Source organism: Zootermopsis nevadensis, unplaced genomic scaffold (assembly GCF_977971745.1).
Source record: "Zootermopsis nevadensis isolate Lab colony 2312 unplaced genomic scaffold, Znev_1.0 Znev_ptg000010l, whole genome shotgun sequence".
Classification (NCBI taxonomy): Eukaryota; Metazoa; Arthropoda; class Insecta; order Blattodea; family Termopsidae; genus Zootermopsis; species Zootermopsis nevadensis.
Genome location: NW_028259142.1, coordinates 19,724,070 through 19,750,118, shown reverse-complemented (window position 1 = coordinate 19,750,118; position 26,049 = coordinate 19,724,070). Strand labels below are relative to the sequence as shown.

At 37.1% G+C, this 26,049-nt stretch overlaps 1 protein-coding gene and 1 long non-coding RNA gene across 6 annotated transcripts in view; one reads left to right on the top strand and one right to left on the bottom strand.

Moving 5' to 3' along the window:
* Positions 1 to 25,113, top strand: part of LOC110840440 (cyclic nucleotide-gated cation channel) — a 206,190-nt gene extending 181,077 nt beyond the window's left edge. For 2 of the 5 annotated variants that reach the window (XM_087346759.1, XM_087346754.1), the window contains exons 7-15: positions 448 to 600; positions 1,694 to 1,843; positions 3,008 to 3,175; positions 5,665 to 5,760; positions 9,569 to 9,743; positions 11,007 to 11,143; positions 12,105 to 12,299; positions 14,211 to 14,389; positions 15,493 to 25,113. In XM_087346759.1, coding sequence (XP_087202885.1) covers positions 448 to 600; positions 1,694 to 1,843; positions 3,008 to 3,175; positions 5,665 to 5,760; positions 9,569 to 9,743; positions 11,007 to 11,143; positions 12,105 to 12,299; positions 14,211 to 14,389; positions 15,493 to 15,594 — 1,355 coding nt within the window. In that variant the 3' untranslated portion in view covers positions 15,595 to 25,113. The remainder of the gene's footprint in view (positions 1 to 447; positions 601 to 1,693; positions 1,844 to 3,007; positions 3,176 to 5,664; positions 5,761 to 9,568; positions 9,744 to 11,006; positions 11,144 to 12,104; positions 12,300 to 14,210; positions 14,390 to 15,492) is intronic. The other 3 variants (XM_087346756.1, XM_087346758.1, XM_087346757.1) reach the window with 3 other exon arrangements.
* The window catches only part of LOC147874283 (uncharacterized), a 78,962-nt gene that overhangs the window by 9,658 nt on the left and 43,255 nt on the right, over positions 1 to 26,049 (bottom strand). Inside the window, exon 2 of the long non-coding RNA XR_015534616.1 lies at positions 17,323 to 17,450. This is a non-coding gene — a long non-coding RNA (uncharacterized LOC147874283). The remainder of the gene's footprint in view (positions 1 to 17,322; positions 17,451 to 26,049) is intronic.

Genomic DNA, 26,049 nt, shown 5'->3' with positions numbered 1-26,049 from the left:
CAACAGAGCGATGCAAATATTTAGCTAAAAATAAATCTTAGGTTAAATATGATGTTCGAGTATGAAATTGATCGTATAGGGTCCAGTCTCAGTTTTAGGCCTCCGAGTCCCATAACAAATTCAGCAGACAGATGCAGTGTGAGTTAAAAGTGACGGTCCCCTTAAAATGTTTCTGCTTACATGCGATACAATGTAACATCAATGATTATGCCTCCCAAAATGTATAACACTTTTGGCGTCTGAAAATAAATACTTCCTGATTCCTTCCTCTCACGTCGTTTCAGACTCGTGTGTTTATCATAAGACGCCAGGTAACCTGTGCAACTGAAACAGTGTCATTAAATCAGCTGAGAAGGTGTTCATCACCTTTTATGATGTTTCAAATGTGAGGTTCCTGTAACAAACATGGCTGTTGAGCGCTGGAATAACTGATGACATGTGTTTTAGACAAGCTGAAGGCGGAGATAGCGATCAATGTCCATCTGGACACTTTGAAGAGGGTGGAAATCTTCCAGAACACCGAAGCGGGCTTCTTGTGCGAGCTGGTGCTGAGGTTACGTCCCGTCCTCTTCTCGCCTGGAGACTACATTTGTAGGAAAGGTATTTTCAACATTCGAATTCTTTCTGGTTTGGTTGGAACTTGGATTACGTCAAGCATCATTCGCCTAGAGTTGCTTTCCTTTCTGGTTCAGAGGGTGAGCGACCATTCTTTGCAAAGAACAAATAACCTCTCTGTAATGATTAGCATCGCTTGACGGAATTGAATGTTGTTTATAACCAATAAAGTATTTTATTCACTGTTGGAACTTCCTTATATTTAATCCTCCACTAGACTGTGAACAATTTCGTTCTTCATAGAATCATACATCACTTAGTTGATGGAGTTCTCTTCTCGCTCAAATTCACAATTTTAAGATTAAGAAACCATATCTCCCTGAATAATGCCATCTATCTCTGTACTTTCATTCTGAGTCAGTGTTGAGACAGTAAGCCAAGATCTCCTCGCATTCTGCAGACTTATATACCTGGGTACAACGAAGTCAATGCCTTGATATAAACAACAATTTGAAGATTTCTGTCTTCTGGGTTGTTGCGCTGTGTAGTCTGGTCGATGTTTACCAACGTTTCAGAGGTCATACTGCCTCCGTCATCAGGACGATGAAACGTTGGTTAACATCGACCAGACTACACAGCGCAACAACCCAGAAGACAGAAATCTTCATACTCTGATGATGGAGGCAGTATGACCTCTGAAACGTTGGTAAACATCGACCAGACTACACAGCGCAACAACCCAGAAGACAGAAATCTTCATACTCTGATGATGGAGGCAGTATGACCTCTGAAACGTTGGTAAACATCGACCAGACTACACAGCGCAACAACCCAGAAGACAGAAATCTTCATACTCATCGCCCTGATGACGGAGGCAGTATGACCTCTGAAACGTTGGTAAACATCGACCAGACTACACAGCGCAACAACCCAGAAGACAGAAATCTTCATACTCATCGCCCTGATGAAGGAGGCAGTATGACCTCTGAAACGTTGGTTAACATCGACCAGGCTACACAGCGCAACAACCCAGAAGACATAAATCTTCATACTCACCGCTGTGAGAACCTCAAGTCTTACAAACAACAATTTATTGTTGAACAAAGTTAAAGATGCGTGGTTGTGTGTTTCTGTGCAGGCGAAGTGGGCAAGGAGATGTACATCGTCAACAGGGGGCGCCTGCAGGTAGTCGCCGATAACGGGCGAACGGTTCTGGCCACGCTGAAGGCAGGCTCCTACTTCGGCGAGATATCCATCCTGAACATGGGTACCGCAGGTAAAAACCTTGGTAAATATGGCTTCAGCTGCTAGCTGTACGCGGCTTGCATCAGTGTCTGCATGCGAAGTGAGTTGGCGTGAAGACGTCCCTCGGGTCGGGGAGTGCGATAATACGACACACGAAAAAGTTCGTCCTCAGCGACGACTTAAGCGTCCAAGAAGCTGTCCCGCTACACGCCATATAGGCGCTTGGGGGAGCACTAGATGGAGGTCGGCGTCAAATGTAGATTGTACTCTAGTCCCTTATTCTTCAAGTCTTCTTCGTCGGAGGAAACTTGAATGTTGCTAAGATTCTCGACACGTTTGAAGAATATTGAGTGCTCATAAATACCATTTCTGTTACGTTACCTTCGTTGGTATTGAATATTCTTATGAAGTGTTGTATTTTATTTGTCTCGTATTCCAGTTTTTTTGTATTTTGTTTATTTAAATCCACAAATCTTTCCAAATTAGTGCATTTTTGTATGTGTAACTTGTATGTTCGATTTAGATGTTTCTTTTTCTTGTGTAAATCTTGGATTCTTGAGTGGGTTTTTTTATTTTTTATTTGAACATATATGAGTATTAGAATTTGTCTTAAACAGATTTTATTAAAGTATATAAAGGCATTAAATATTAATACTGCATTCAGATATTCATATATGTTTCAACCAACCCCTTCAGTTCAACTACGGCTCTCCACGGGTAAGTACTTCCACACAGTCCACGCTTCTAAAATACGTAAGCTGCTTAAGAGCTTGCCATTCATTTTATTCCGAATAATATCAGGTAATGAGAATTTGTGAACATTGTAAAGAGCAATGGTTTTTCAAAGAGTGTAAGAAATTTCTTTACCAGATGAGTGACTATCAGCTTCTGATGAAGGCGTCTGCTCCATCGAGTTGATTGGTTAGTTAATTATAACCAAACAATTGAAGACAGGAGTAGAGCCCGAATCAGTGTACATAGCAAATGTTTCAGGCAATGAACTATTCAGAAATAGCATTTTTCTGTAGGGACTGAAGAAAACCCTGTCTCTGGGCGGATATCTAAACCCAGGTCCTCCCTAATATAAAGCAAAATTTCTAATTACTCAGTGTCTGACATCAGTTATCGTTGGCCATGCGTCACTGTTTGTGTCGTATTCGCAATCTTTAATGTAAGCAACATCATCAGAAGAGTGAGTTCTGTGCAGGAAACCGTCGAACGGCCTCAGTCCGGTCGGTGGGCTACAGCGATCTGTTCGTCCTGTCGAAGAAAGACATGTGGGATGTGCTCAAGGAGTACCCAGCTGCCAGGGTGAGGCTCGAGGCCATCGCCGTCAAGCGCCTCGAGAAGTACAAGAGGGCGCCGCTAGAGAGAGGTGAGTGTCTCTGTTGATCACACAATTAACCATTTGAAGCCGAAGATCGTCTAAATATTACGTATTTATGAATTCAGTCCGTACCGCGAAGAAAGCACTACACCTCACCATTACGAAAATCAGCTGGTTAACCCTTTGAAGCCGAAGCTCGTCTTCATAATATTTACGAATCCAGACCGTACCGCGAAGAAAACACTTCACTTAACCATTAGAAGTCGAATCAGGCGGTACCACATAAGATTTAACAAAAGAACATCCCGGTCAAAGCCTTAAGAGTCATCATGAGTCCGCGAGTGAGACTCTGTATTACATGAACTGATGGAGAACTTTCTAAAAATAAACTAACATAGCCATAAATTAAATTAAGCCACTGCTCTGAAGCCTTGACCTAAATATAATATTGCAGTTCCTTACTGCAAGCGAGAGAGAATAGAAAATTAAACAAGCTTTTCTTATTGAATATTATGTGAATATTGAAAATAATACGAGCGAGCTTGCTGGATTTTTACACGGTAGAGCCAAATTTAAGATTATTTCTCAAGCTCACGCTTTGAAGCATTCATAATTTACGCTTTACCAGAACCCAACTTCAGATTACCTGTGAACAGAATCAGATTTCTGATATTTAATTATAATAAAAAATTAAATTTATCCATCATTTTTTTTTATATAAATATATTTTATTTAAATTATTGTGACTTTTCAAATGTCAGTTAACCACTGTTACAGAATTACTAAGATGAATGCAAGGGCCAATGAATAGATCACTAATTTATATATTATTGTTACGAAAATAATATTACTTAATTGGTTACTAATAATTTTGGCTACATACATCCGACTAACAAAGTAATCAACTCCATGGAGAACCACTCAGCTAGATTAAATATTTCCAAAAATCATTACCATCTTAACTCGAGCAGATGCCTGGTCCCTGTCGTGAAATGAAAGCGTCAAATCCACATCGACAATTAAACTTCCTGATTAAACTCATCAGTTTAATTAAGGCTTAATTCCTGTTTCTCGTGTGCTGCTTCATGTGAGCATCTGTCCGTCTTATCCCAGCTTGGACGCGACAGTCCTCCATGTTCCGGGTCCATCTACGCCTAGGCGATCTCCATGGTTTTGTCTCTTTTCTGACTAACATTCACTATTCATTTCTCATCTCTTCCCATATTTTACACGTTCTCCCATCATCTCGTCTGTCCATCTGCCACATTTTTTCCAGGAACTAGAAATTCCCATGACCTGAGGTCGCTGTCCGAACAATGTGAGTTAACAAACTAAAACAGTGGGACATTTCTCTGAAATGTGCTTCATAAGAAAAATGATAAATGAAAAGAAAAAGTTCGACTTGGATAGAAAACCTTAGGAAAATTATCCACTTCTTCGTGTCCTCAGAATAAGCTTGAGGGTGGTCCGCTAAACAAAAAACAGCGTTATTCTCCCAAACAGCATGTCATAAGAATAGTAGGTACAGAAGATTTTTTCTTTTGAAGAGGCAACCATAGAAAGTGACTGAATTCATCAATTTCAAAAATTGGGATCAGGGGTGTCCTGAAACATGTACAGTGGCACTTTGTAGAAAATAAATTGGTAAATACAGAGAATGTTTGCCCTTTGGACAGACAATTATGGGAAAAGTATAAATATATGTTTCCATTTTGGACATTAGTTACAGGGTTTTATAATTTAGCAAATCACAAAAATAATACAAAACATTTAATTTTGAAAAGACAACTATTTTCAAAATTAGGCACAGGAATGTCCGAAGCTTATATAATGGCACATTTCTTCCAGAAAGTAATGACCCACCTCAAAACAGAATCAATAAATTTTTAATTACTGATTCTGTTTCGAGAATAAAACACAGGTTTGCCACAAATCTCGACACATCATAGAAAAATGTTAAATACACTTTCACAAGATCTTCACGACTATTAGCTGCAGATTTCTCAGTGATGCATCTCTGAAAAACAAGATAGGCCTATATTCTTTTTACTCGTTGAATATCGATGCGTATGACCAGTGCCGATATAACTAACTACTTCCTCCGATGGATTTCTATGTTCACAAGTGATTTTGAACAGACCTGTCGTCATATTCTTATTGGTGAGTCAGACAGAAGGTTCGGTTGCGTTCCATTCTCCAGAGGAAGTTTGGCTGCATTTTCAAAAGCCTGTTGTGTCAGTAACCTGAATACGCTGCATATTTCTGAAAATACTTTGTTTGTGATATTCTCGAGTAAACTTCCTTCTCGTTATCTTTGCAGCATTCATCTGCCGTCCATTTTCTTATTTAGCGCAAAATGATTTGTCTCCTATTCGCTCATAACCCATTCTGTGTTTTCTTGTCATTTTACATCAACCAACTGAAAGCAGAATGTCTTTGTAGATGCAAAGCTGTACGTAAATATGGACCGGGGTGGTAACAGTAACTGTGAACAATTCCAACATGGAGTCACTAATAATGGCTGCTGGTGTTTGTAGATACTTGGGGTGGTGAGATGGAGGAGATGTCATCATTGTGGCGCGGAGGTGGCGCTCTGCGGCGGCAGTCAGGCAGACAAGTGCTGCCACCGGGCGGTGAGTGCCATGTTGAGGAGTTAAGTCAATATGCATGCTCCTCCCTCACCACCCCAACTACTGGGATGATATTGAAGCTAGACAAAGAGTTCTAGACTGTACAGTATATTAATTAGGTGGCAGAACTTCCATGACAACTGTTTATCATTTTCACAGATAATAATATTTAATGAATCCCACTTAACGCTTTTCGTATGTGTGCTAAAATATTGTCCCTACGCATGCTAGAATTTATATGAAGCTATTGAAATGCAATAGAGCCAAAGAATACAACCACTCTTGTTTGATGTATGCTCATAAAATACACGTAGTTTCTTGTAGTGGTAATAACTTTGTTGCACTGCCATTTAGCACAGTTTCAAAGAGTTTCACGTGGATGGTACAGCATATAACATGAAAAACACAGCACAAATTGGAATGGTGAGTGATTGCAGCACTACCGTGTACTGTAACTGCACTTGATGTCTTTTAATGGCCTGTGGTAATGTAGCGCTGTAATCTAATACAATGTCAGCGAGTTTGACACTGATGTGTCGTTCAACATTTTTATATAAGCTCATGAGAGTAAACGTGTCTCGGGATGCCACAAGATCAGTAAGGTTGTCTTCGAAGCAACTTTACTCTAACAGGGTTATTATTAAAAGCTTTCAAAGTCTATCACACAAGAGAAGGAATTTAAATTTAACATTTTCTTATAAAATTTATAGTGAATTTATTATGTGTCCCATATAACAAAACTGCAAGCTTTCCAGAGTTATTCTAGCCAATTAAAATCAAACATAACAGAATATATGACAGTATTAAGAGTAGTATGGGTCAAAAATTCTTAGAAAATGTTGTGGATCTAATGGTAAATTAAGGTATGACATTTGTATCTGTTCGCATCCATAAAATTCATTTAATTTATTGTAATCCAATGAGATGGTGTTATATGATGAAAATTTGTTTGAATAAATGACACATGTTACAAGAATTAAATAACAAATTGGATGCAAGATTTTTGGATCTATGGGGGATAAAATTTGTGAAGAATGGAGGATATTAGATTGTAAATAATTTTTTTTGACTTTTTCCTCTCCGTTATTATTATAGTGGGGCCAATTTTCTGGACCTGTAGCTCAGATGGAATGAACAAGGAATTGTTACAGAGTTTTGTAGCAAAACATCTTGGAATGTTCACTTGGAAAACTGAGAAGGAGATAACAGTGTGACATTAAACTGGATTTAGATTAATGCATCAGGAGGATGTTTCTTGGATTGGACTAGTTTGGAATTGAGTGCACTGAAGATACAGTGTTAATGGTGTAGAATCTTCAGGTCTCGTTAACAGTAATTTAGTTGGGGTAGGGTCTTCTCTCATTAGAGTGATTTTCCCTGGCCAGTCACGTTTTTTCCAGTGTTTTATATTTATCTCTCAATTCATACAACACGTCAGAAAAACCCAAATATCACAGCATTTGTCTTTAATAGGTGTCATGCTCATAACTCAGCATATGGCTGTATTTGAAGTAACTGTGTTACATTAGTGGTTTTTGACGTTTCCAAGTTTGCGGTCCAGCATGTCAAAAAAAGATGAACCGTTAAATTATTGTATTCTTCTTGTGTGTGTGGATTAGGGAACTTGCACTTTAACAAGCCTCAGAATTCTCTTTAAAGAATCTTATTGTCTTTCCTGTTGCTTCATGGGAAATTCCAGCCAATGAGGCCTGAGACTAAAACCATGTTATTTGTACATTTAGTGACGGAGGATTAATCATTAGAGTATTAGGCTTTTAAATCCCTGTATCCTCTGCTGGACCAATTTAAATCTCACGATCACACTATGTTGTGCATGGTTTTGATTAAACCATGTATTTTTTTCTTAAAAACCCACATAAAACAATTAAATACATTTCACATCATTCAGAAGAGTTTACTTTACCACTTGGAACCACTCCTTAAGCTATTGCTTTGCAAGATTACTTCTAATTGGAAGGAATATCACACCTATTCACATTTTCTGCTATCATAAGACCCACATCTTGAAAAGTATAGTGATATTAATGCAGTCACCTTAAAATATGCAGATGTTTCTTTTCTCTCAGACCAACAAATCAACTAAACATGGAGAATGATCAAGCGATGTTTTTTTCCATAAATTGATGCTCACTTGGCATAAATGGACTTCAACTGAACCACAATCACACTATGTCACTGTTTGACCTTGAGCTTCAGCATGAATAGCCCTCAGGAGTGTTCCCATTTATACCATAAATTTTTCCAGCAGTGCCCCCATTTCTTTAATTTTCCTCGTACATGGTTAAAAGTTTGCATTGTTTTTTTATAAATTTCCTCTGCATAATTTTGTATCTTTCAAATCACATAATATTCATCTTGTTCTATGAAATATATATACACTGTAGGAATCTAACTTTACTATGATGTGTTGACCTAGACCCACACATATGTATAATGCTCCAAAAATGTGATTCCTTAGACAAAGAAACAAACCTTAATAGGAATATGAAATTTTAAGAAAAATATATCTTTTCAGTTACTGTCTCAAAACCAAAGTCCTACACGAGCAGTTTCTACTGTTCTCACAAAATTCATTGTGCTGTTTTCATTTTATGTGGATACTTCATGTGTGACGTCAACATAGGCATGTAGGCTCATAAGTAATATCATCACTTAACATGTTCCTCCCACCTCATAATTTTGGTCATCCATCATATTGGTATTAATGGTAGCAGCAAATTAGAAAAGTATGGGTTTTGAGTAGCTTACAGGGGCATAAAATTCATACCAAATTTCATGAAAATCCATTCAGCCATTCTCAACATGTTTTATGCGTACAGACAATGGAAATGACAAGCATTACAGACAGATTCTGCAGGCTACAAACTTTATTATCCATTTTGCACTGAAGTTCAATTCAACAGTCGACTGTAATACATGTGTGTGTGTCCACATCTGAAATGTCAACATGTGAGGACACTTCAGTGCGGTATGAACCAACACCAGTAGTTGAAAATCACATTATTTGAGTGCTTACGTGTAAGAAATCGGAGATGGCATATGAGAACTTCCTTGAGGATCTGCCTGAATTTGTGAAGAACAGGATGATACATGGCATTGATGGTTGGCATTAGTTCCTCTTCTGATAGTAAGATATCTTATCTTCCTTTGGAAGGGAAGTAAAGCTGGCAGTCTCACGTCGTAGATTTACGGCATGTAAAAGAACCTTGCGAGCATGAACGAGATGTTTCATAAGCAAAATTCAGTGGCCATTTCTCACCCAAGTCTCTCCTGAGTCTCTACTAGATGGCTCTAGGAGTCAAATCAGGATTGAGTAGAAATTGTGCAGAGGCAGTGGGCTTGTCGTTCACTACTCACAAATGCACACTTCAAAGACAAGGAATCCTCCCACATGGGAGGAGGCCAAGGCCCGATATGGGCTGCAGAGACATTGGATGGATGGATGGATGGATGGATTTTGAGCATGATCTTCTAGTTTGTGACACTGCGTTGTCTTGTTTGTAGTAGGCTGATACTCAGGTAACATAAAATAACATAGAAGACCACGACTGACCTCTTCACCGCTGTGAGAACCTCAAATCTCAAGATATCACATGTTCATTTCCACCACTAATTTATTACTTTGTCGAAAGATGTTGGAGTTAAATCCAATGATTTCTTCATACTTTGCCGGTGCTGCACTCCTGAAGCACTCGTTGATTTATAAATTCAATTTATTTTATTTTATTTGTGCTATAATCCTGCTGATATTGCTTATTGAGTGTGTAATATTTATAACATTACATTACAGCTGCAATGTGTCGCAGTCAATCTACACCAGGTCTGGTGGAATCTCGAGGACGAATACCATTGGAAGATATGTGGGTGTCTCCCCTGGAGCCACTCATCACTGGGGGGTCATCATTGGGACCACCACCTTACTCTGTTAACTCGCTCTTCAGCCCCACGCTCAGTCCTACTTCCAGGTAACTTAATATGATATCAGTTTGAGAATACATAATGGTTCCAGTATGATGCTGTTCTTTAGTGACAGCTCTTCACAAGAGGCAATAAGAGCCAGCCTCACCAAAGTATTAGACGGTAAAATTACAATGTCCTGTATTATCAGCACTCTGAAAGCTACGTGGAGATCTGTGTATATCATCTAGGGATCCTTTTATAAACTGAATCATCACTTGTAATGAAACAAGGATGTGTCTTTATTAACATGTAAGCACATTCGATAGCCTTCAGTGCACTTCAGCTTCCAAGGAATTAAAAACACAAGCTTCAACTGATGAACTGTTTTCTAGGACAGTGAAGGATGAGTCACAGTTAACTTTCATGCAGAAACTCATAAGAAATAGATTTAATTAGAAATTAGATTAAAACACTGCACTTTCCATATAATTTGAGGTGCTGATTAATTTACTATTCACTTCATATCTTGCATTATCTGAAGGAGGACTCACAAGGATAAAGATCCCCATGTAATGAAGTAAAAGTGAGGTTAAGGCTACAGGAGCATTGAAAAAATTATTTTGCTGCTGGCATCAAGTTTCTTGTGATGTGTTGAACTAGGTGCCTCAAGAGACAGGGAAAATATGTCGAAAAATAAGAAGATTGTAACATTGCTTCTATTCTGCTTACATTTCTAAGAATAAAATGTTATTTTGATTTACCATAATTTTATATAATATGATGGAATGTTTATAATCGGAATTTGTATCAGTAATGGGTTTTAGTATTAATTTTTCCATTGGAAGCATTTACCTACAAAGTTGATGGTAGTACGTATAAGGCAATTCAAGTAATGTTGCCTTAAAATTTTCTTATACTGGCTTCAGAAGCTTTCCAAAATCTCCATATATTATTCTTCATAAGTGTTAAAATAAATCAAGATCTTGTTGGATTACTTTGTAATAGTAAACATAAAATAATGTATAATTTTTAAGCTTCAAGTTTCATCTAATAAGATTAAACATTCAAAGGTATGACTGACAGAATTATCTAAACAGAATTAAGACACACAATGTTGGAAAGGTATTGATTATAGTTGTAATGAGTGGTGATGATAGCAATGTGATGACAACAATTACAGTGAACATTCATTATAAAAGCAATGTGTTGTTGCAGATGAGGGTAATATGTTTCTAATATTTTGGATTGTTAGAATCTAAAGAGTTAAAAGTTAATACTTTGGGGCCACTTGAATCATGAAATAACTCTCTGTTATACATATCTCACAGGTCTTTACAAGGGCGTGTGCGCACCATGGAGTCGCCCCTATCAGCCACATCAAGCGGACTGTCTTCAGATGATGAGCGAAGAGGCAGTGGGATCCAAGCCCCAAGCCATCATGTGCCTCAGGCAGCTGTTCATGCAGGTAACTGCAACGCTGGAATAATCATTAAGTTCTTCTTGGCTTTTGTCCTCGTAAATTGTCTGTTTGTAGTAAAAGGATTTATCCTTGATTCTTTCGCAGCTTCATTTCCATTACTTCCTACTGCATCATATCTATTTTCATGTTAAACTTCATTTGGTCCAGCATGTTTGTTTTCAAATCATTTATGTTCCTTTGGATCTCAATTCCATTGTCATTTCGGGCACTGATACTTCAAATATGATCTGCCCACTTGAAAAATATACTGAAACATTTTGTTGTGTTCTTGAAAACATATAAAATTATACATATTACTCCATCACCATAATTATTCTTATATTTATATGTGTTTATATGTTTCACTGACATAAAATAATTCTCAAAATTTTTCATTTTACAAATAAAAACTTTGCATAAAATGACTGAATATTGAAATGTTAAATTCCCATTTACAGTTGTGGCTGTTAATAAATCTCAACTTGTTTTATGTTGTGGTACACAATTCTTATATCATGAACTTGAAACATGAATGAAGATTAAAATAGAAACCAGCACTTAATACAGACACGTTCTGACGTCCACCGAACCTCCTCTCCAGTGGCTCCTGGTATCTGTCATAGGTAAAGCACACTCTCAATCCTAATCTAGTGCCAATGATAAGAATGCATGGAGCTATACCTCCACTCCCCCAATATACATGCATGGCACAGTGCTCAATCAGGCACTAAGGAGTAGGGACATTCGTCATTAAGTCTTAAGAAACTAGAAATAGCTTAGTTAAAAAGGCATTCTGGATCTAAATAAATGATATCTACATGTGTTTATGCCCATTTTCAGCTCTGCTGATAGCAAATTTTTAGTTAGCTGGTTGAAGAGAAGTGATTTTGCTGTGGAAGTTTCCTTTGAAGACAGTGAATGACTACAATGAAGACTTTTTCACCCAGATCAAAATTCAAATTTTCAGGTTCCACTTCGCGTAGTTACGGGTCTTGTGCTGGAGAAGTTCACGCTGGGGCTGGTGCAGGGGCCCGGATAGGTGCAAGTACTACCCTCACACAGCTGCTAGAGACAACACCTCTTGTTGCATCATGTGCCAGCGAACATTCTTCTGCCTCACCAATTAGTGGGGACCTGCCCACAGCTCATACATCCACTACAGGTACGTTTTGCAAGCTGTAAGTATGAGGCGAACAGCAAAGAGGGAAACTCGCTACATGTGCATACATTCCAAAATGCATGACCTCTTCTGTTACTATCACACTTCTACTTACATGTGGTATGAAGATTTAACTTCAATTCTAGTGGTGATAATGGAGAGCGAAGCATCATTCATCTTCTTTCAATTCAGCTAGTCATGTAAGAACTTTGCCGCTAGATAACCACCTTACCCCCTAATGCAATATAAATAATTTGTGGTCTGCCTGCATTTCCTTGCAACACACTGCAAATAGGCGAGAGTTCAAGGGGCAAGGTTTCGCAAAGTTCATTACTTTTACATTCTCCTGTAATTGTGGTTGATGGTCACATAATGCTAAATCTTCTCTATCAGTGACGTAACGTATGAAGTTTATGTGAGGAGGAAGTTGCCTTACTTCAGCTTATGTCATGTCAGAGTCACTGCTTTTTTTTCGTATCCACTACACACCATTCAGCATGGTGTGCATTGGTGGTTAGCAGGATTAACGACCCATCAGTACATGGGTTCGACCGGGACCGCAACATTTAACGCTCCTGCTGTGACCCCCTTTTCGCAAAATGATGAAAGTGGAGTAATTGTTGAGATGCCACGGAGAAACCGGGGAAACCCCAGAGGAAAACTCTGAGATGCCCAACACAAGTTGTAAATCTGAGCACCGCCGGGAATCGAAACCGGGACCCCAGTATTACAAGCTCAGCGTTCTAACCGCTAGACCACCGTGGCGGTTGATGCTGAATCCATTCAGATGCTGATATAGTTTGACCACAAAATATCTTCTGAAGACTTATAGTCATTCACAGCCATGCTCTCACTTTTAGGTTGTTTTATAAACCAGGAATCCATACTTTTACTGACAATGACTTAAAGTCACACTGCACACTGTTCTAACATTTACTGTGTTGGGTGATTCTGATAAACTAAGTCCACGATGATTTCCAATAGTATGACCTTCAACATGGTGTATTTTACATTTCTTTATTCACCTGTAAGAAGACCTATCAATAATCTCACCACCATCCTTACCAATGATCTCAGTCAGTTTCATTACAGAATACCACCTGGAACTCATGAAAATATTCTTGGGCAATCAGTCACATCAGATGGTTACACAAAGAGATGCAGATGATTTCCCGAGAAGATTTTATTGAGTTTCGTCACAGCAAAAGCTTCAAATCATGTATCGCCACCTGGTACTGTTAGTGCTCAGACTGCCTATCTTTAGACATCTCAACTGTACTGTTGTATAACTTTATAAACAGTTGATAGTTTTGTATTTTAGTGCACAATAAGTATAAAAAAGCACTCCCATGATTTTTATGCATTTCCACTTTAGCGCCGACCACCTACTTTGGGAACCACTGGTCTACAATAATGACTTGTTCTAATAAGTGCTACAGATTAACCACACAGTCTCATATTCTCTTTCACTTGCTCCAAAATGACTGCTTGTGATTGTGATAGTTCTTTCGCTCCTGTGTATGTGAACACGATGGAGTGATATTGACCCGAAGTATGTCTCTTTGGGTAAAGAATAAAATGTTGCGTAAGTTTAACATGACTTCCTGTGAGAGATTCAGATAAGAAAGCTGGTGATGCGTCACAAACCAGTGGAAGTGTGATCGGTGAGCAGGGAGATCCTATTACATCACAAAGTGTTATAAATTAATCAGAATTTTACAGTACCAACTCGGAGGAACAAAATTATATTACTACTGCCTCACAACAACAGATATTCCAGAGATTAATAAACTACCCAAAAAATTTAATACTATTCTAGTCGGCTACTTGTCATTGTAACGGACTCTTACTTAAGTAAAGAAATTTTCAACTTCTAGTACAGTTCATTATAACAACATGTTTCACTGTTTTCAGGTCACCTGTTACCATGTAACAGCATGATGCAGCTAGAGGAAGATGATGACAAGGAAACAACATCACTAATGTCACACGAGGCCTTAATAGCAGAGATCAAGCGTTTGCGCGAGCGACTTATAACGTTGGAAACAGAGAATGCATCCATGAGCATCAAATTAAACCAGCAACAGTGGGAGGTATATTACTATAACATCAAATTCTTTTCACCTCTTAGTTTCCATTCATACAGACAAGTCATGAATTTAACGCTTCGACTGCCTACCACCGAAATAGTGACGTATGAAAATGGACCGCGTTACCAACTAATTTTCTCTTACAGAATTCGATAGTTTCACTTTTTCAGTCATAAGTGTTTTTTTTATACATGAAGGCATGTCCATAAAGATTATACCTTTCATAAATGTATGTGGTTGCAGTAATGAAGAATAAAACATGCATTGTATCATACAGAATAAAAGTGGTAGTACGTTTAGCCTGTTTTCCTCGTGTTATAAGAAAACGCTAAATTCATAATATTATCGTCTTTGTAAGTATGCATCTTTTTCTTCATGATACGATTTTCTGTGATATGACAGAGAAGCATCAGTATTGAAAAATTATGTCTTATATGAGGCGCGTCCTCAAAGTAAGTTTCCCTGGGGCCGTTTACAGAAACAAAACACAATTTCATGGAAATATTTATTGCAACAGATACAACAAGTGTCCAGCTATTTTTCAACATATTCGCCACCGGAATTGAGACATTGGTCATACCGTGGGACCAACTTTTGAATACCTGTGTCGTAGAAGTCTGCCGCCTGGGATTGGAACCACTGTGTGACAACCATCTCCGCCTCTCTGTCATTCTCAAAACGCTGACGCTGACCGGACAGGAATTTCTTGAGGTGTAGGAAAAGATGGAAATCACTGGGAGCGAGGTCCAGGCTGTAGGGTGGATGATTAAACACCTCCCAGCTGAACTCCTGCAGGAGACTTGCTGTCCGTCGAGCCGTGTGCGGCCTAGCGTTATCACTGACCGCACTTCACAGTCGGCGGGAGCTGGAATAAGAACCTCCATCTTCAACAGCTGCAACGATGCTAATGTGAGAACGCGGGAAGTACCGTTAGTGCATGCGCCATGCTACGTCATTGCTCTATCACGTACGCACAGTCGCTTCGCGCAATATAAGGTTTGCTAGCTGTGGGACGAGTGGGAAACTTACTTTGAGGACGCGCCTCGTATTATTCAAGGAAGTAGAACATTAAATGTGTACTGAGAAGCTTTATATGATGCTACCAGGTTGAGCATCGCCTGGCAGAGATAGAGATGCAGATCTGTGGAGCCAGTAGTGGTGGGAGCAGCACAGAGGACAATGAACGCAATCGTGAATCCATCATTTAACACCAGAGACTGCTGCTGCCTGGCAGCAGCCATCATAAGTCACTCACTCTATCACCGCACCTTGTTCACCACAAGCCCTCTCAGTTTCACATGGCCTACGTGGTGGTGCAGTTTTGCTTGTTTCAGATTGTGGTGAAGTTGGAATGCTTCTTGGCTAGTGTGTGTGTGTGTCAGGTAGTTTAATATAAACAATCCTGATATGAAGGACACTAGGCTGTGTATGTGTGTGGTTAACACAAGTAGTGCCGACATACTGGCACGGGTACACAGACTGTGTGGTAGAGTAACAAACATTATAACCATTTAGTACTGAACTTCATCTCCAATATCCTGACATCCTGAGACAGCCATTCCTTGGTGAAACTCAAGAACTTTGTTCAAATGCAATTATTTTGGAAAAAAATCTTAATGTTTATTTTCTTCCACCAAACTTCTTGCACGGCACACGAGAATTTTATTTGAGAATCAAGATTCTCCTTTCGATATTGACACAGAAGGTATCAGAAGGAAAAATTTTAGTCAGCGGGGTGCAAAAATTATGGACCATCATTAGCACTGAGCTTATAATATATGTTACCGCGTCACTAAATTCTAACAGAGTGAAAACATCAGTGCTTATTCAATGAACAGATTTTAAATATCATGTAATTTATAGTATTTCATTTCAAAATATCTGACAGGTAGAATAAAGTATATTAATATAAATCTATTTCCATTTTAGTGCCAGAAAACTTTATGCTGTAAATTTAAAAGTGGTCATATATTATAACAGCAATTGATATGGGAAGAAAGTGACAAGCAACAGGCATAGTAATACATTCATCTCCAAAAGTACTCTCTATTATGGAAATAATATGGTAAGATGAAGAGTAAGATAGGATAGCTCAGACACTTCAGTAACTGGGCTACAGACTGGATGAGTAGGGTTCAATTCTCAGTAGTGGAAGGGAGTTTTTTTTTTCATTTCCTCCACATTCAGACCAGCTTGTTTTCAGTGTGTACTGGGGACTCTTCCCCATATATGAAGTGACTGGAGTATCGAGCTGACCACTCATCTCCATCTAGCGCCAAGGTTAAGAATATACATCTTCATGGCATGGTGTTTAATGAGACGCAGGTATCTTTTGCATGAAAATGATCACAAGATATTTACGCACATAGAACTGGCTCAGTATAGAATTTGAGCTTTCGAGTTTGCTAACGATGGGAAAATTTCTTGAAAAGTTTTAACACTTTATAAAAAAAAACATTAGTATTCTTGTTCTTCCATTCAGATTACAAACACAATAAAACCTTTGCACAGCCCAGAAAGTTCTGCAGTATGCATAAAATCACAGGTTGTGAATGCTGATACATGATATGAACCTAAATTATTGTGACAAACTTCACAGAACTCCACACTGAAGTTTTCTCAGCCTTTTCTGACTCACAGTCTAGTAAAAGATTAGCAAATTTCCCAAAGAAGGATAACCCTATTTATCCCACAGCAAGCATTGTAACAGTCTGAAAATGTAATTATTACTAGCATATCTATTCACAATAAAATTTTAAAGCCTTTATGTGGCACTGGTATTAACCCTTTGACATCCAGACTTGTTCACACTGACAGTGCCTGAAACCTCTTAGACTGTTTTCTTTTTAAAGAAACCTTTGCACATTAAAAAATTTGGTACAATAGATGCACAACTTTCAAAAATTGCAAGATATAGATATAATTTCTGTACTTGCCCTCCATTTTGAACGTCAGCATCCCTCGCTCCGCATTACTGCAAAAGCCATATTTGGGTGGTCGCATTGCTTTATCTGAATTCCGCTGTCAATGACGGCCTTTCTTTTCCTTTCAGAGCGCAGTGCATCTGTAACATGAAGTCTTAACTTAGATGCTGCAGTTAGTTCATTATAGAATTTTGCTGCCTGTTCCCATGTGCAGTGCACGGTCGTCCATTTGTCATACTGTACGGAATACAACTGTTCACAGTGGACACATTTACAACATTAAAGACAAATTTGAATCACCTTTTTGAAGGTCAATCAACACCATAATACTCACACAGTTAATCACTCAAATCCACTAGTATTTCAATTTACTCATCCCTTCCATTTTCTTCTTTTTTAAACAAAGCCATACGTTCCACGTCCAAGAGCTTCGTACGCCCTGGGGACATTTGCATCCCAGAAGCAATGTGCTAAGGTATCTACGTGGCACTTGTCTCAGCCCTCTTCTTGGATGAAATGAGTTTTCGGTACAGCAATAGACTCACATACAAATCCATAGATGAGCATGTATGAATAGGGCAATTGGAATTAAAAGGGCTGAACTAAATTAACAATTTGAAAAACAATTTATAAATAGAAAAGCGTCCGGTGATTTGCCTTGGACAAAAGCTGTATCCAGTGTCATAAAAAGGCTTGAAAGAATATGCTTAATATTATTACGCTGATGTAGACAGTTTTTCAAATCATAAGTACCACAGACTTAGAATTTGACGCAAAGCTTTTCAGCAAACTATTTTGTTTTGTAATCGCTGCATCCAAATAATTTTTTTTTACAACCTTACATAACCTCAGGATTATATTTCCATCATTGACACATCAGTTTATAGACTTACATGAATTACAACTTTAGTTTTCTTAATAGCTTCACTGCCATATAAACACTGCCAGGTATATGAAAAAAATCCTTCTTCAAGAAATGAAACCTCATTTGTAAATTGTGAAATGTCAAACACGCTACCCTAACACGGCCTTTCTTAGAAAACTATCTGAACTCACTTCATGCTGTCCCTTTCCAGTTTGCCAATGACAGATATAGTTCAATATAATTTAAAATAATTTTGTATCAAGGCATTATCATGTTCATTTAATGCAAACTGAAAAATACAAACTTTCTTATTCACTAAGTACCAAGCTGAAAACCTAGTAGCATCTACAGTATATTTATGTGGGTTTATTACATGTTCTTTGCATGATACACATATAGATCTGATCTTGCACGTCTGTTCGCATGTTTAAAGTACAGGACCACCGGTCACATTTTAATGAAATTTCGTATGAACTTTATGCCATCAGAAGTGACTCCATACGCATATATTTTAAATTTCTACAATTAATAACAACATGGCAGATACACAAACACATGAAGCTGGAACACCACTAAATATTGGATCTTTAAATTTTGTATTGTAATAAGTAATTTAAAAAATATGAAACTTTTACTAAGATAATTTCTCCCTAGAATATAAAACAACATGGGAGCTGTGCAAAAAAAAAAAAGTCTTTGTCTTTCAGTTGACTAATGAACCATCGGAAATAAGTGAGTGTTTACGAACACAGCTACAATATGAAAATTATGGAAGGTTTTTATCACAGCAATCACTACAGGACTAAATTGTTAACTAACAAAATACTATCTTGATACAGCCTTCTCTGTCTATTTCTGTGTACCTGTATACAGAATGGATGTTCATTTCATTCAGACTTTTTATGTAACTCAGTCCTGAACAACCTATCAAAGTCTCTTGGACTCATCTTCTCCCAAGCACATGGTGTGGAATTACGGTTCTACCACAAAGTATGGTACGCATTAACCGACAAAGAATTAGTTTCCCCCGTAGAAACGCTGTAATAGAATACAGACGCATATAGAAATGCAGATATGATATAATACATAGGATGAAGGAGAGAGCCGGGATAGCTCAGTCATTATAGTGACTGGCTACGGGCTGGACGACCGGGGTTCGATCCCCGACGAGGGCAGAGGATTTTTCCTCTAGCCTCTGCGTCCAGACCGGCTCTGGGGCCCACCCAGCCTCCTCTACAATGGGTACCGGGGTCCTTTCCCGGGGGTAAAGCCGGCCGGGGCGTGATGCTGACCACTCACCCCCATCTAGTGCCGAGGTCAAGGAAGAGAGGAGCTATACCTCCACTCCCCCCAAGCGCCTACATGGCGTATAGTGGGACAAACTTTACTTTACATAGGATGAAGGAATAGGGAAATATAAAAGGAAAAAAATCTGGCAACAGAATTTGCTAGCATGTTTAACCCACGAAGGCCACCTGGTTTGAACGTCTGCTTCAGTATATTATTTCAAGTAAGAGCGTATAATAGTTATGTGGTACTGCGTAACATAAAAAACTGAAAAGGCATTGAACATTCAACCTGTATACGCACACAGAATTACGAGCATTCAGAATGCCAAGGTGCAGAAACTCTTGTGTACTCTGACGTGAACTACACCTTTCCAGTCTCTTTAAATATGGAAATGGGCTAACTCTAAAAGAACTTTTTAAGAGACCACTGCGTGTCTAAACTGTCCTTTTTGAAATTGAAGAACGGAGCTCTCTCTAACTTGGAGACCCTGGACGTGTTCTATCTGATGATCCCTAATACTGATTCCGATTAATCGGGTAACATGTAATTATGTAGTTTTGAAACACGTTGTCTTAGAAGATATTCTGAATTCTGTTTCAAGGTTTCTGATTGCTTGAAATTGCACTGTATGGCGAAAGAGTATAAATGGTCTTGTAATGTTGTGTGATTGGTCCTTGACAGCCCCCAATATCTGTAGTCTTCTTACTGATTCCTTCTATCAGTATTAGTAACTGTTTTTATATTTTTATGTTTACAGCAACTCTCCATGCACCTTTAGTATTACAGTATACAACCTAGTAAACACTAATTATTGATTATTAAAATTAATTAATTGGCTCCTTTTAGAGATTGTAGAAGAAGAATGGTCACACAAATTTTTAAGCGATTCACTCTTTTGTCTGTCGTTTTAATTTTAAAACATGTCCACTGTCCTAGTTCTAGTACGGGACCAAACTCTCATAATATTTCATAACAGTGCATGAATGATATTTCCCAGTCAGATAATCATTCCATACCCCCAGTACCACATTATCAGGGTTGTATTTTGCATCACATAGTTGTGTGTGTGTGTGTGTGCAAATGAATTGTGTTTCAAGTTGTTTCAATAAACACAACAAAACACATTTCCTTGTTTGCACAGAGCAGTGGACTGATGAACTCCACAGTCAAAAAAATTCAAGAATATGGAGAAGGTGCATATAATAATATCAACAATAGAAGAAGTTCAATTTTCCTTTTTCTGTGATAACCTACACTGTGAGAACCGAAGAGTTTCTGGAACTCCGAGTTGAAAAGTGAGGTTAATTGTCAGAAGAAAACATTATATGTATCGTTGTATTTTTCTGTGTGCTATAAGTTGAGTGCAGTTCTTGCTTTTAAGCAGTAGAACACCTTACCCTCCATTGTATGAACTTGTGGGTCCACACCATATGTCTCCCAGAGAATTGTGGTACACTTGTAATCATAAAAGCTCTGTATCTGGTGCTTACATTGAGAACATAACCTTAAATTTTTTGTGTATGGTATATAGGAAAGAAAATTAACAATTCTTAATGACTGGTAAAACAAATGTTCCCAAAGGCTCTACAGGAATCTCACTGCTATTTTCTCTGCAGGAGTGTGTCTGCCATCTGTAGCAAGTCAGCCTGTTATTAACCACTATACCATTGTTGTGCTCTCATTTTACATCTTATATTCATGAACCCAAACTTTTATTTCTGTATTCTTGGTCATAGCATCAGTTTATTTCAGTCACTCTTTCTCACATATTTTACCTCCATTTTCTATGTACATGTTAGTTACTGTGATTATTAATATATACCAAAAATGAATGTAACTTTGAAAACAAGATTGTGGTGTCTACTGGTCGTACAAAGCAGTGTTCAAGGAAATTAAAATAACAAATTAAAACTCAGATGAGAGAACCGCTCTAATTTGGTGGATTAAAGGAGAGAAAGTATTTAATTGAGTGACTGGAAACAGAAGTAGAAAAGCCCAATTTATAATTTAAAATATCACAATTTATCATGTCAAAGAAATTTATAGAAGGAACAAATGTATTTTCAAACTAAATACTCGCTTTTATTTACAGAATCACGAAATGGTGATATGCGATAGTATCACGTAGTTATGAAAATCGAGATATAATATTAGAATATCAATGAAGCTGCAGAAGTGGTCATGGTTTTATGAATCAGATTGAAAGTAAAGCTATGAATAGAATAATTACTTGTTTTTTCTGTGTCAGCATGCACACATTCACGACAGTCGCACGTATGTTAAGGAAAGGAACTGTACTTACAGTTTGGCAAGTCTTTGAAGCTTGAAAAATTTGACATTTTTACGTTTTTAATTTTTCCCCTTATTTAAACCTTTTTATTGATATAAAAATGGTTTTGGTGCACAGTGTCATCAATATATATACAAACCGGAATGGCGGACAATGCAAGCTAAATATACAGTAAAACTCGGTTATAATGAGGGCAGCAAGACCGTTATTCGCTTTATGCAGAACATAAAAAACACATTTACAAATTGCATATCAAATTACAACGATTATATGATATTCAGGATATTTTATGAAAAATTGTTATAATTACATATTTTAATTCAAATGTTTTATCTAGAAAATAGAGTTCAAAATAACACAGAAACTGTAAAAATACGTAAAATAATTGTAAAATATCGATGCACACTTAGACTAATTACTTCCTTGTTTATCTGAAACAAAAACTGGATAGAAATTGTTTCATCAGTTTTACTTAGATGTGTCTAAGATTCCTTTTTCAGTAATGTTTTTGCACAACATCCTGAGTTTTTTAACAAGTTAGACATGTTAATCATTGAGGGGTAAAATCTTTACTGGTTAATGGTTACGAGAGGGGCTAGTCACGACAAAACCCAACCCTATTGGTGCAGGCACAAGACAAAATTGACCTGAGCTGTATCAATATGAATATAATCAACTGAAAATGTTTCATAATGCAAAGAGTTAAAAAAACTATTTTGCCAGGGATAACAATTTTAGTCGTTACACCAAGAGATTTTGTACATAAAGTTGGGTAAATAAAATGCGAACTCATTTGTTTACAAAAAAAACCACGAACCTGTTATATCAGTGTCCATTATAAATTAGTTTTGTTTCAGATTCCTGCCTTTTATGACCACTTTTGCCCGCTGACATTCGATGTCTTTGTTATGTCCGTGCCGGATTGACCATTTCTAATATATCTTTGTATGGATTCATATGGATTCTTCCTTCATCAGAAGTGTAAAGAAGGTTGTGGAATCATATAACTGCTAACCTGTAGTTCACTAACCTTGCATCTGATCTTTCATTGGTTCAGAAATCGTATCAGATATTGAAATATGTGAAACTTCGCTTCGTATATAATTTCATATTTTTCACAACTCATTAAGCTTCATTCTTCTACCATTCAGGTATCCTGAACAATGATAGTGTATTAGATAAAGGAAAACATCTCATGACCTTGAAAATGTGGGACGCACGCTGCAAACAGTAAATGCCAGTAGACACCAATCTGATGACTTTACGCAGAGTGTGGAAATTCTAATTATGGTTCTTCAACATTTCTAATTGAACCTCATCTCACCACAAATGGGTCTGATTCTGTATATGTCTTTAATGTCTCCAACTTACTGTAGTGTTTCAAAGTTTGTATGATCCTCGCAAAGATTTTTTTAATAATTTTGTAAAAGACTCCTCCTTTATGTCTATTTGCAAAAACAAAAAAACAAAAAAAGTGTACCATATCATATTATCTGTGCTACACAAAGGGACAAATATGTACTGACATTTTCTCATTCACTCACAGTAACACACACATAAACTTTTTATCATTCAAATGAAAGGAATGGGCCTGTGACGGGCAACATATTACAAGGATGTGAAAATAATTATATTTACAAAGCAGGTGGAATTTTTATATTCCACATAATGGGGTTAATGTGGCCTATTGACCTGGAGTTAAAGGCTTTTCTACCCCCAGAGATAATCGGCCTACTAAAAAAAAATCTGAGTGCCCATTCTGCATCTGTTTTGTCAATTCCATAGTGTTGATAACCCTACATTAAAATCTTGGGATATATGACCCTTCAAATACTGAACATCCAGCTACATTGTTTTAACTTCCAAAAAAAAAAAAAAACAGTATTTCCTAAACACTCAAATGATATTATTTTCCAAAACTGGAGTTGTCATGATTTGTAATAAACGATGTAATGTTCATATGACATCGCCCTTGACGATACTTTTGTGTTCTTTGCTGTCATCTGAAATATCTTCTTGCTCTATGAATTAAGTCCAGCTTTACATTGATGATCTAAGATATAACCTATTTCATAAGTACGTTATATTATCTTATCTTGTGCGTTAATTCCAGAACAAATTTAGCTGTGTCATTCACTTGCTATGAAAGTGCAGCAGCAGAGTTAAAATGCTGTAGCAGGATTAACAAAGTTATTGTAACTAATGTCATTAAGGGTTGTTCCTCATAACCATTGTGTGAAATATGTTGTGTCTTTTGACGATGACAACTTAAAAGAGTATTTTGACCTTGAATCATTATTAGATTGACATCAGCAGCACAGTTTCCAATTAAAAACAATAGAAAGGTCCAGTTCTTTGACCACACATAAAATAAACATGTTTGTTATAGTTATTATTTAAAACAAAAAAGGAACAAGAGATTTTTAGAGTGGACTAATTCTTCTAGTCCAATGACTGAATTGGATTGAAATGAGCAACAAACATGGTAACTTGGTGGGAGGCACTTGCCTATATTTAAAAAAAAAATGCAATTCTAAATCTTACCATTATTATATTATATTATAATATAAATAGAGAGAGGAAAGCCTTTTCAAATGCTTTAAAAATCGTATGCTTAATCTCTAATTTTTATTTTTATTAAATAATAATGTGATTAATCAATGACCTGGGTCATGATATACTATAATAATGTTATACATAATATGAATATATTACTATATTCTAATGGGTTTCCTTCTCATCACTGTCACAGAAACAACGTTTAAAGAAATAACTAACTAAAGTAACGCATTATATTCTTATTATCGCCGTCATCACATTTGTTGACAGTCACTCGTTATTGTTACCAAAGGTTGAGCTGAGGTACTGTTGCTCTTTTTTATATATTAGAGAGGAAGAAAAAAAAAATTGTTATATAAAATATAATACTAATAATTTATTTAAACAGTCTATGTAAGGGAAAACTCAAAGAGGCGTTTTCTTCCCGAACTACAGTGATTTAAAACACTGCTGACTCAGGAAATATAAGATGCCACAATTCATATTGTACATGATGAACTATACAAACTGCAAAAAAAAAAAAAAAAAATGATGCATACGTATTAAAACATAAGAAGAATAATTATCGAATCAAAATGATTTTAATTATCTGTAATGATCACACTGTATAACTATTTATAATTGGGTTCTTGCAATTAAGTTTCATTTATTTTTTTTTTATCCCTATAAAATGCATGCAGTATGCCAAACATAACCACAGTATTGAACTAAGTAATTCTTGCACTAACCTGTAATTTAAATTGACACCCTGTAAAGGTGACAACCATTATGTTTACTACTAATATATTTTTCTAAGTCAGCTTCATACATACTGCCTCCCCATCCCCCTATCATCTGCTTTTTATTTCGACTAAAATCTGAACATCAACTAAATCATGAAATGATACCTGGATCCAATACAGCGGTGATATACACCTTTCCTATTTCAGGTATATTAAAGTGTGGCAGCCATGATGTGATTTCCCACTCCACTTCATCCCTTTTATCGGATTCCCCATTCATTGAGGGAAGTCGGAAGTGACTACAGTGTAGAGGTTCGTCAGTATCACAAATACCTGACCATTCACCTGTTGTGAATGCATAGAACATCATAATCACAGTCAAATTTTTCTGAAAATCTCTATAGTCTTTTAGATTCATCTTTAAACCTTTTGTAAAGATCTTTTATTTAATTTTGTATTTCCTCTTCCTCCCATGTCCATCCAATCTATCGGTTTCTTTTTTAGTACTACGGGTTGACAAGTAACAAGGAAGCCTTCTCGCCAATGCATGTTCTCGGTACGCAGTTGCTTAAGACCCTTACATGAGATGAAAAAAAAAACTTCTAACTTCCATCAAATAATAAATATATATGCCATAATAAGATGGTTTCTTAGTATGCTGTAATTTACACTAAACTGTACAGATATTTATAAGGAAGGACAGGTTTATTATTATAATGTTTCATGCAATGCCCCCCCCCCCCCAATAACTTTTTAAGCAGTTAACAGATTTTTTTCACGAACACTGCTGTGAACATTATAACACTAGCGGCCACATCACCATTGTACGCAAACATTTCCTAAGAATAATACCAGCACTGCAGTCATACAAACTTTAGATTTGCGCACATCATTACTGCCAATTAATGTCGATTCCATAAATACTTTGTGATTATAGATCTTCAACAAATATGCAGCTTTTGTTAAGGTAAGTGTTTTTGATGGTAGTATCCAATGAATTGTTAGAGCTAGTC